Consider the following 12580-nt stretch of genomic DNA (forward strand, 5'->3'; position numbering starts at 1 on the left):
AATCAATTCTATGTAATTTATGTTGATTGAAAATTAAATAGGGTTACAGTAGTTGGAGACATGCAAAACTAGTTTTAAGTAATACACGGAATAGTTACCTTTAGTAGTAGTATAGCGCCTTTTCAAAAAAAACAAGTAATAAAGCAAACAGATGAGTATTCTGATACCTTATAAACAGAGACCCAAAGCCTCCTTCTCTAAGCTTGTTGGTTTGTGAAATATATATAACTGGTAGCTTGCTCTACACCAAAGGCTACCTTTTGTTGTTAAAGCTTTCTTGTTCACATTCCCTTGTTTCAAGGTTTCCTGTGATCAACAGATAAGAAATCAAGAAAATAAAACGCTCAAATCTTTAAAATACTGATTATTATGATATAGTGTCTTTTATGATTGACATAGTAACTTTAATTTTGAGTTATACGGAGTATAATTTTAGGAATAGTGACTTTTTTTTTTTTTTTTTTATATATAATATAGTGATCTTTATTTCTAAATAGTAATAATCTTTATTTAATAGCCCTGTATTGTCAGTTTCTTACCATTAATTAACATATAGTCCTTAATTTTGACATAGTGGTTTTTTTTTTTTTTTTTTTTTTTTTTTTTGACAACAGACATAGTGGTATTTGTGTAACACTATATAGTGACCCTTTCGTCTCATAAAGTCACCCTTCTTAAAATATAGTAATTGAACTATTTGTTGTACTTACCGTTTTAAAAAGCATAGTCACCCTTAGCTACATTAAATTACCATATGAAAGTTACCCTTTTTAATACCTAGTGACCTTTTTTTTTCCTCCATATAAATACCTTCTTAAATTAGCATACACTTCCTCCAATTTTTTTTTTTTTTTTATAGTTGCAACAGTTTAACTTTTACACTACTTATCTGTCTCACTTTGACTAGATTTAACGATTTATACTTAAGTAAAAATATATTCATATGGGATCTTGTTAGATTCATCTTGACTTATACAATTTTAATATCTAAGGTTTATAATTTTTACATATTATTGGTAACTAAAGATATTAACGATTGAAAATATACATCGGCAAGCGTGAAAAGAAAAGTGTTGCAACTATAAAAAAAAAAAAAAAAAAAAACAGAGGAATGAATGAAGTAATTAAAACTCGTGATAATATTATGCTAGACTACTTTCAAAGTTTCAATCTTCATCTATTCCCTTTGTTCATAGCATATATTGACTCAGCGTGGAGATAACAATTGATAGAATGGATTGTCAATATAATGCTTAAATGTTACCCTTTTTATTATACTACCTTCGATTTTTTTAGTTGCAACTTTGGGGTATTATTTGCGAGATATAAAATATTTCAAAATTGCAACTAATAAAAAACGAAGGTAGTAACTAATGTGTTGTTATGCCTATTAGCTCAAATGGTCGAGCACTGTGTACTTTCACAGTAGGTTCAAATCCTACATAGGCTAGCTATTGGTTGTATTATGTAAAAAGACAATTTTATTAATAAAATTTGAGTATCTTATTATCACCATATGTTATCTTCATTATACTACAATATAGGATAATAATAGCTAAATAGTTATTTATGCACTTTGATGCTAACAAGCTATACAATGACCAAAACACAACTTATCAATGATAGCAACATACAAGCATTGTTGTAGCTTAGGCTATGTGGTACCTGAACCCACACCATGTACAATATTGTACATTGCTCTACCCTTTAAGCTAATAATAGCCTATATTTATACATATATATATGGACAATCCTTCTATCTGTCCCTTGGTTGCTTAAACCAAATATTGAAATAAAAGAACATCTTGTTGACAATAACATAAATAAGAAGAATGACCATGAGTCTGTGACACCCTTAAGTTGTTAGTCATAGACAACATTAATCATTTTATTTCTCATTGCAACTACAAAATCATAAATCGCAAAGTAATTCTCCATAAAACCAAGAATTACAATTTTCAGCCAAATTTATAAAAAAAACAAACACTCAAACTCAAAATAAACAAGTATGAATGTCGAATCTGGTCTTACCTTTTGTTTTTATTTGTCATCTTGAACAATTTTGGATTCAAAATTTCGAATTTCTTAAAATTTTGCTTGAGGTTCGAGGAATTTATATGGGTTTGAAGTTTTGTTTGTAGAGAGAAAGTGAACTTTTAGTAAATAAAAAATGAAATGATTTGTAATTAATGTATGGTAAAAAAAATAATAACAGTTCTATTAATCTATTTCACAAAAATCTCGTGTACATTATAAATGAACACTACTCCCTCCGTCCCTTTTTTACATTCTTGCTTTCCTTTTTGGGTATTTCAAATTTACATTCCTACTTTCCTTTTTTAGTAAGTAAATTTTTTAATAAATATCCCAAATTATCCCTATTTTTCTGTTTTGTAATTAATGCTTTCTCTATTTTCTCACTCTTATTTTCTCACTACTCCTTTATTCATCCTTTAAAAAATTCAAAATCCTTGTGCATCAATTTAGATAAATATGATTGGTCCTTTTTATTTTCAAATGATTGATGACATGTACATCATTAAATATTATTCTATCTTTGTTTTACTCAAAAACATCAATTAATGTCTTGTAATTCCCATTGTAATTTGTTTTATTGTTCTTTGTTTTATTCCAAGTTCCGTAACTCCCGTGTAATTTTACAAATAGAAATGTAAAATAGGGATGGAGGGAGTATGTTCTTTTATATTATTATATATATGTCCATGTATATTATAAATGAACGCTATGTTTTTTTATATGCCCATGTACATTAGAATATACCTGCATGTACATTCCACATTTTTATAGTTTTGGAGCGGATGCACAATGCGGATTTCGTGCATCCACCTACACCAACCACATATTGATGGGACTCATTGCATAAACAAGAAAATTACAGAGTTCCATAATGAGGTCAAATAGTCTTCAAATTACATTTATTTTTCCTGAAAAAAATCAAAGCTTAGTAATAAATATGCATGGGCGAGTACTCGGGAAGAGACTTCAAAACGACAATATGCCATGTGTTTTGGTACGGAGTATTTCTTATTTAAACATTTTGGGATATGATATTTTGGAGAGCACTTCCCAAGTGTTTTGCCAAACCCTCCGAGGTCATGCTAAAATCATCACTCGCCTGAAATTCATGTTAACAAATTGTTAATTTTTAAATAATACTCCGTATCAATACACCTCGACAAAAAGAAAATGATTACGTATAATATGTATAGATTTAAGGGTCGTAATTAATTTAAGCTGAGTTCGATCCCTTTATACGTGCAAATGTGCAATACATGTGTATGTGTGAAACTTCTAAAATATGTAAGACAATGTGTTAAGCTAGGCCCGTATATATATTGTATTTAGTCGGGCTATGTTAAGGCCCTTACTTTAGGTTGTATAAATACCAAGTTTACACATAATGCAAATAAAGGATTCACATTCTTGACATGGTATCAGGCCAAATAAACCCTAAAAACTGAAAAAAAAATTTCCTTTGCTTACTGTCGATTGAATTTCACCATGGCGGACGATGGCAAGCTTGATCCATCATCTCCGTTCTACCTAGGTGCGGGTGATCAACCCGGAAATCTGATTACTCACGTAATCTTGAAGAATGATAATTACCTATCGTGGTCAAGGGCAATCACGTTGTCTTTGAAATCGCGCCGAAAATTTGTCTTTGTTGATGGAACCGTCACAAAGCCAACTGAGAAGAAGAAACTCCTAGATTGGGAGACTGTGAATTCGATGTTGGTTTCATGGCTATTGCGCTCCATGGACCCGAAACTTGCAGCGACCATTCCTTACTTTGATGAGGCGAAAAACTTATGGGATTATTTGGAAAAACGTTTTTGTGTCTCTAGTGGTCCTAGGCTTCAACAATTAAGAGCAAAAATCACCAATTGCAAGCAAACTAAGGGTATGTCTGTTGAAGAATACTATACGCAATTAACAGGGCTGTTTGAGGAGCTCACGCGACTTAAACCCCTTCATGGCTGCGAATGTGGTCAATGTACGTGTGGTGTTGCGGGGAAATATGCGACTGATAGGGCAGAGGAGGTCTTGCACCAATTTTTGATTGGTATTGATGATGATCTATATGCGTTGGTGAGGACTAATTTGCTCTCGCAACAACCCGAGGTTGATTTGGACCGTGCCTATCAAGCTCTCCTCCAGGAGGAAGAGTCTCGTGGAATCGCAAGAGGGAGAGTCGAGGCTGCTCAAGCAAAGGAGGCACATGTGTTTGCCGTTCCTCCTGCACGTTCGAAGGGGAACTTTGATCGTCGAGACAAGACCAAACTCTATTGCTCTCACTGCCGAAAATCTGGTCATGATAATGAGGGATGTTTTGAACTTCACGGCTATCCCGAATGGTGGTTTGAATTGAAGAGAAATTCTGGGAAAGGGACTAGCTCTCGTCAGCCTTCGAAGTCCCCTGCTGCTGCACCATCGAAGCCCCCTGCTGCTGCTGCGTCTTCCCCTGCTGCTGCCGCTTCCCCTGCTGCCCGAGCTCACGCTCTCACTGCAGGTGATGCTCTGTCCGTGGCTGACCTTAAACCCGAGGATGTTCGGGTTTTGTTAAACATGGTTAATAATCATAACCAAGACCGTCTGCAAGGTGAGCCGTTCTCCTCTTGGATAATTGATACGGGAGCGTCTCATCATGTCACCGGGTCCGATTCTTGTTTGGTGGATGTGTGTTCCATTTCTCCATGTCCCGTGGGTCTTCCTAATGGTGAACAAGCAGTGGCCGTGAAAGAGGGCCGTGTTCGTTTGTCCGATGATTTGATTTTGGAGCATGTTTTATTTGTTCCTAAATTACAATGCAATTTAATATCGGTGTCTAAAATGATTGATGATTCTAGTTGTTTTGTTCGTTTCACTAATTCGTTATGTGCTATACAGGACCAACATTCGGGGAGCCTGATTGGAGCCGGTGAACGGAAGGACGGACTCTATTATTTTCGGCGAATTCCTACAGTATGTGCGGTGCAAGTTCCAGAAATGTCAGTGTTCGAGTTATGGCATAGAAGACTTGGGCATCCGTCGGATAGAGTTCTCAAGTTAGTTCCTCCTATTAGTAATAGTACTACTCTGAAACATTTGAATAACGCTTGTGATGTGTGTCCTCAAGCTAAACAATCTAGGGCCAATTTTCCTAATAGTGATAGCAAGGCTAGTAGACTTTTTGAATTAATTCATTGTGATTTGTGGGGGTCGTATAAAACTCCTTCTACTTGTGGTGCACATTATTTTTTGACATTAGTTGATGATTTCTCAAGGGGTGTTTGGGTTTATTTGTTGAATTCCAAAACTGAAGTTTATTCCGCATTTTTATCATTTTTTGCTATGATTGAGCGTCAGTTTGAAAAGACTGTTAAATTGGTGAGAAGTGATAATGGTACTGAATTCAATTGTATGCTTCCGTATTTCAATGAACATGGCATTATTTTTCAAACTTCATGTGTTGGGACACCTCAACAAAATGGCCGTGTTGAGCGAAAACATCAACATATATTGAATGTGGCTCGTGCTTTGATGTTTCAAGGGAATTTACCTATTGGTTTTTGGGGTGAGTGTGTTCTTGGGGCGGTTTATTTGATTAATCGTACACCTTCCCGTTTACTACAAAATAAAACACCATTTGAAATTTTATTTGATAGAGAACCTAGCCTTGATGCGTTGCGTATTTTTGGTTCTCTTTGCTTTGCCCATAACCAAAAATCCAAGGGAGATAAATTTGCACCTAGAAGTCGAAAGTGTGTTTTTCTAGGCTACCCTCACGGTAAAAAGGGGTGGAAATTATACGACCTTGAGACGGGTGAGATTTTTGTGTCTCGTGATGTGATATTTTATGAGAATGAATTCCCTTTTGCTAGCGACAAAAACTTGAATGTTGGCTCCGACAATAATGTGGACATGAATACTTTGAATATGGATAATGTGGGAGTTGATTTTGATTTTTTGGATGACTTGGAGGCGGTTTTGGAGGTGAGTGAAGTGAGCCGTGAGCAGCAGTCCGAGCACACTGCCGAGGGTGCACACGGGACTGCTGCTGCTGCATCTTCTGGCAGTGGTGAACACGACACTGCTGCTGCTGCAATTTCTGGCAGTGGTGTCCGCAGCCACCCTGCGGCAGGTGGCAGTGACCGCAGCCAGCCTGCGGCAGGGGCTGCCTTGGGCAGCAGCAGCACTGCAGCGTCTGCTTTGGACAGCAGCGCTGATGCTGGCAGCTCCCTTGGGCAAGGTGGGGCAGCTGCTAGCGTGGAGGGGGATGGCACCGTCCTTGATCTTGATCGTGGGGGTCGTGTGCGTCGTGCACCGGGTTGGCACAAAGATTATGTGGCACATACTGTACAAGCAACGAGTCCTCCTAGTTCACCTTCTCCATGCTCCTCAGGTACTCTCTATCCTATAGCACATTATGTGAATTGTGAAAATTTTTCCCTGCGACACCGTATATTTCTTGCAGCTGTGATTGCAGGAACTGAACCCCGTAATTTTAAAGAGGCTATGACAGATGCAGGATGGAGAGAAGCAATGCAGAACGAAATTGCAGCATTGGAAGATAATCAAACTTGGGTAATGACTCATTTACCTCCCGGGAAGAAGGCTCTTGGATGCAGATGGGTCTATAAAATCAAGTACAATTCTGATGGTACAGTTGAACGATTAAAGGCTCGTCTGTTCATCTTTGGCAATCATCAGGTTGAGGGCATTGATTATAATGAGACGTTTGCTCCTGTGGCTAAAATGGTTACCGTTCGGACTTTCTTAGCGGTTGCTGCAGCGAAAAATTGGGAATTGCATCAAATGGATGTTCATAACGCCTTTCTTCATGGTGATCTTGATGAGGAGGTATATATGAAGCCACCTCCTGGGTTTCATGGTAGCAAACCAGGAATGGTCTTTCGTCTTCAGAAATCACTTTATGGTCTACGACAGGCACCCCGCTGTTGGTTTGCCAAACTTGCAGGATCTCTCAAATGGTATGGCTTTAAACAGTCATATTCTGATTATTCTCTGTTTACTCTGAATCAAGGGAATGTCCATCTTAGTGTTCTGGTGTATGTTGATGATTTATTGATTTCTGGCAACTCTGCTTCTGTGATTTCTGATTTTAGGGCGTATTTGAGTGATTGCTTTCATATGAAAGATTTGGGTGTGTTGAAATATTTCCTTGGTGTTGAGGTTGCTCGTAGTCCGGAAGGCATATTTTTGTGCCAACGGAAATATACGCTTGATATTATTGCAGAGTGTGGTTTATTAGGGGCACGTCCGGCAGGTACTCCAATTGAGCAAAACCACACATTGGCAAAATCAGATGCACCTCCTATTGCAGATCCCGAGATGTATCGGCGCCTTGTGGGTCGTTTGATCTATTTGTCTTTTACTAGACCAGATTTGGCATACGCAGTTCATATTTTGTCACAATTTATGCATCACCCTCGTCAAGATCACTGGGAGGCAGCTCTTCGTACGGTGCGCTACTTGAAGGGTTGTCCGGGTCAGGGAATTCTTTTGACATCAGATTGTGACTTACATTTGACAGGATGGTGTGACGCGGATTGGGCTAGTTGTCCTCTTACGAGACGATCGATTACAGGCTATTTGATGTTTCTTGGAAATTCTCCTATTTCTTGGAAAACAAAGAAGCAGGATACCGTTGCTAAATCTTCTGCAGAATCCGAGTATCGTACGATGTCTAAGGCCACTGATGAGTTGAAATGGTTGAAGGGTCTTCTTGATAGTTTAGGAGTTTCACATCCGCAAGCGATGAGTTTATTTTGTGATAGTCAGTCAGCGTTGTATATTGCGCAGAATCCGGTCTTTCATGAGCGTACTAAGCATATTGAGGTTGATTGTCATTATGTTCGGGATGCTATTCAGGAGGGGATTATTAGACCGTCATATGTCAAGACAACGGATCAACTAGCGGACATCTTCACTAAGGCATTAAGCAAGCAACAATTTTTGTATTTACTTGGCAAGTTGGGCATTTGTGATTTGCATGCTCCACCTTGAGGGGGGGTGTTAAGCTAGGCCCGTATATATATTGTATTTAGTCGGGCTATGTTAAGGCCCTTACTTTAGGTTGTATAAATACCAAGTTTACACATAATGCAAATAAAGGATTCACATTCTTGACACAATGTAAAACATTAGTACTACGGACTACGGAGTAGAATTTTGGTATTTAGCATAGGAAATTAGGAAGAATTTACGAATGTACTCCATAGATTGGCAATGGCAGTTCAGATGTTCAAAGTTTAGACAACATGAGTTCAAGAGTTATATTGTACCTTAAATTATAGGTATAACAAAGATACTTATGGAGTACATTTTTTTTTTCAAAGTTTTATCACATTTTTTTATACGTGGTTAGCCATACTGTATGACAAGAGTTACTTGTAGGAGGAACTCGTTTGGTCGGAGGTTACTTGTAGGGAGTTACTTGTTCGGTTAGGGGTTACTTGTAGGGGGTTACTCGTTCAGTCAGGGGTTGGTTTGATGGGGGTTACTTATTCTAAGGTTATTTATTTGGTCAGGGATTACGTGTTTTTTAAAGTCAGAGGTAAATTATAGTGATTACTCCGTATTTATTATAAATAGCCATGTTCACAGTTGAAGAGGTCAAAATGTATGCAAGGCTCTTATCTCTTTATTTCATAGATCAAGTTTAATTATTGTTGATACTTTTTTTTTTTTTTTGAGAAAAATTATTGTTGATACTTGATACTTTTTTTTTTTTGAGAAAAGTTGATACTTGATAGTACGTTCTAATCTCTGGAAAATTATGGAACATTATACATTATTCAATATTCATTCATGGATAAGTAGGGTGTTTTAGGAAAAAATTATTTTAAGTTGAAAATTAGGATGAAATAACTGTCCAATGTTTAAGTGCATGTGGTTAATAATTTCGATCCGTAGTTCCCTCCCGTACGTACAATCACTAGATCGAATGCTTCCATTTTAGTCCATTAATCAATGTTTATATATTACTCCGTATATAGGAGTAGAATATTTCCTTTTATGAGTAATTATTTACACGTTGTAAACTTGTAACCTCTTAATAAATAATCTAATTTAATGGCACTCCCACTAACTCCACTTATCTATTTTTTACCCCCCTTTTTTTTTAAATCATTGCTTATTGCGAAATTATTTGGTCCTCCTAACTTGTTCAAGCTATGATGTGTTCATCGAATCTGATTTGATTTGAATTTTTCTAATTTGATTAAACTGAACGTAACATAGCCAAGCTGTACTCAAACCTCATTCAAATAATTCATCATTATTATATAATATGATATATGCGGCTAATGGCCGAATATAAAAACATAAATATAAAAACTAAAGCATATATCAAATATGTAATTAATGATATTTATCAATGCATAGTTCTATCATAAATTTTCTAAATTAATAGGATTAGATCTTAGAAGTATTTTATAACTTTAGTTCAGAATTTGTATGTATCTTTTATAGCTATATACCAAGTATATACCAAGTATATCATAACCATTATAATAATTAATTATTTTATAGCTACATGTATCATAACCATTATAACAATAAATCCATTGAGACAAACATAAGAATGGCGAAATTGATAAAATAAAAATGAACATACCTTAGCAACAATTGTCACAATAATGGCATAGCTTCCAAATGGCATGGTTTGGTAGTTTAATGGGGTCATATTAAGGGTTCCAATTTCCTCAATAATCTTTTGAATAAGGCCTTGAACCTTAAGAGAGTGAACCCTAATAAGGATATTGTTGTTTAAAACCTTGGCTTCAATTTCCAAGTTATCATCAAAATTTATAGTTTTGTTGGAGTATTGATGATCATTTGAATAAGAAGTTGCAGAATTATCATTTAAAGTATGCCTTTGTTTCTTCTTAACAAGACAAACCGACTCCATTGTCCTCTTTGATGTCTGCTCTTCCAAAACTTTGGCTCTTTCTTCAAGTTGTTTTAGGTATTCAGTTGTTTCAGCCAAGATAGATGCCTTGTCCGTCTGCATTGTTTAGCAATACAATACATTATTTATCATTCAAATTGAAGTATTTATTTTTTGAATGGTACGCCGATATAACTGATTTTAATTAAATGAAAATATATCGGTTAACCTTAATTATGGAGATCTAATGAGAAGGGAAGTGTATTTGAGTGAGAAAGACAAGTACATAGAGCCTATTCTCATTGACTGAATTGGGCTGAACTGAACTGAGCTGAAATGAATATTTTATGAGAGAAGGAAATTATGAGTTGAACTGAACTGAACTTATTAGAGCTCAACTGAACTGAAAATAATCTGATGAGAACAGGGCCATAGTCACTTAAATGGTACTTGTATATTATTGTAAGTGAAATATATGCATACAAACATATAAGAGGTTATGGTTGAATTGGAGATGAAGGTTCACTACATAATACATATATATCATATACATATATATCACATATGTATTTCTACCATTAATTACTTATTGCCTACAAAAGGATATACACCGATGAGTCGATAACCGTGTGGTAATTATTATTATTACAAAAATAAGAAACATGGAAAAATGCTGGGGATTAGGGGGGCTATTTGCAGTGTACAGTGTACTATACGTCTATACCCCAATATTTATAAAAACACTACTTAGGGTATGTATAATGACCATGCATATATTACATTTATCCAAGGTCAACTAATGAATTTCTTTTTTTTTTTTTTTTTTTTTTTTTTTTAAAAAAAAAGAAAGACAATTAATGAATGAAATATATACATAAATCCATTGGTTTATTATATGTCATATCTAGCTTTTGTATAATTTTCTTGGAAATTTTCTTTTTTTTTTTTTTTTTTTTTTTTCTTTTTATGAACATGTATTTTTACAAAAGTATAAAATGGGACATTTTCTCTCGTTAGAGTTGCAATAATTAACGAAGTTTATAACATGAGAATAGGTGGTTAGTAAACGAGAAATTAGCCTAAAATGCAACAACTGTAATTCTACAGGCTATAAGAGAAAAAAAATCTAAACATCTTCTAGTTATAAATGATGGGTGTATAATATATAGTTGAAGTGGTGATTAGATTAAACTTACGCTCACCTATATTTACTTAGTCATAATAATTACAGTAGTATAGCTGGCAATACTCTTTTGTCTTTTAATAATTATATGTAATCTGCTTTAATTTAAGCTTATGTCCAAAAAAAAAAAAAAAAACTAGTTTGGTATATGTACCTTCTTGAGACCAGGTATTAGGGCTGAGAGAGCAATAAACCCTTGAGTCATCTTTTCCCTTCGCTTCCTCTCCGCAACTACATGCTCATTCGTAGCTAACCCAGCCTTCTTGCTTCCATTGCTAAGTTTAGGATTAGTAGTTTTAAAGTTCGTCGAGCTCCCAAAACATATGAGTTGTCCAGATGAGCTCCAACTACGATCAATATTCGGTGTGATCTTATTCGTCACCTCCATAACAGACTTAAAATTATTACCTTTAATTAAGGCCGGATTATTAGTGTCAAAGATCACATCCGGCGTTTGAAAAATATCTTCAAATTCAAATGCAACAATAGTGATGCAATTTAAAATTTCTAAGGATAAATGTACAATAATGTTGATGCTTTACCTTGAAAAGGACGCCGGTTTGCCAAATTGAGTTGTTGAATGGAAATGAAGAATTAGTGGATGCTTTACTTTATACGTAGTATTTATAAACTTAAAGCACTCAGATTTGAATTGAATATTAAATTGTAGCGAATAAATAAATAAAACATGTGGGTTACTACTTACTAACGTGTCTGAAGAAAGTCGTCTTTGCATGACCCTTCACAACTGTGATTTTATTTTATATAAATATTGAGTATATTATAGGAAAGGCATGGGGTACAAAGAAATTTTAGTAGTTATTAAAAAAAAAAGGGAAATTTGAATTGATTGTATATTTGTATGCTTCTTTTGATTCTAATCACGTGAAATGTAATTACGGTCCGTTTAGTTCAGTTTATATTAGGTATGTGTGATTTTGTTTGAATATAATGAAAATAAGTTTTAATTTTACTTTTATAATTAAACTCATTTTATTTGAACTTATTTTGTATTATCTAATTTTTTTTTCACTAATATGAACTTAATTTGTCTGAAAAAGCTAGCCAATTCCAAAAAAAAAAAAAAAAAAAAAAAAGAAAAAGCTAGCCAAAATGATACTTTGTATTCTTCTCATTATCAAATGATTAATATCACCCAATCATCACTTCAAAATTTCTCTTGAAGCAACTAAACCCGACGAAAAAAGGATTTTCGATCAGCCAGGTCGAGGTTTAATTTGCGACTCTATCCGCTCTTAAAGATGGTTATGTTTGTTATTTTATACATGCGTTCCCTTTTAATAATTACTTTTCAATTATTTTCTAAATTTATGTTGATTTTTTTATTACGCATTTCCCCTCACACATACCCATTTATAATGCAACTATTCTCATTTACTTGAAATAATTACCTACTACCGCAACTATTAATTACCATCTACATAAATATTTACCTATTTTCAACGTAAATATTCTAATTTTCA

The 12580-nt window shown here is 34.8% G+C and overlaps 1 protein-coding gene across 1 annotated transcript; it reads right to left on the reverse strand.

The window, feature by feature from the left end:
- LOC145560157 (transcription factor NAI1-like) lies at nucleotides 1–11572 on the reverse strand. The gene is made up of 3 exons (XM_081621420.1): nucleotides 11251–11572; nucleotides 9641–10030; nucleotides 1–306 (listed from the first exon to the last, which is right to left on the reverse strand). The coding sequence occupies exons 1-3, from the start codon at nucleotides 11482–11484 to the stop codon at nucleotides 169–171; spliced, it is 762 nt and encodes a 253-aa protein (XP_081477546.1). The 5' UTR covers nucleotides 11485–11572; the 3' UTR covers nucleotides 1–168.
- Between the last annotated feature and the right edge of the window lie 1008 nt (nucleotides 11573–12580).

Source organism: Chenopodium album, chromosome 9 (assembly GCF_948465745.1).
Source record: "Chenopodium album chromosome 9, dcCheAlbu1.1, whole genome shotgun sequence".
Lineage (NCBI taxonomy): Eukaryota > Viridiplantae > Streptophyta > Magnoliopsida > Caryophyllales > Amaranthaceae > Chenopodium > Chenopodium album.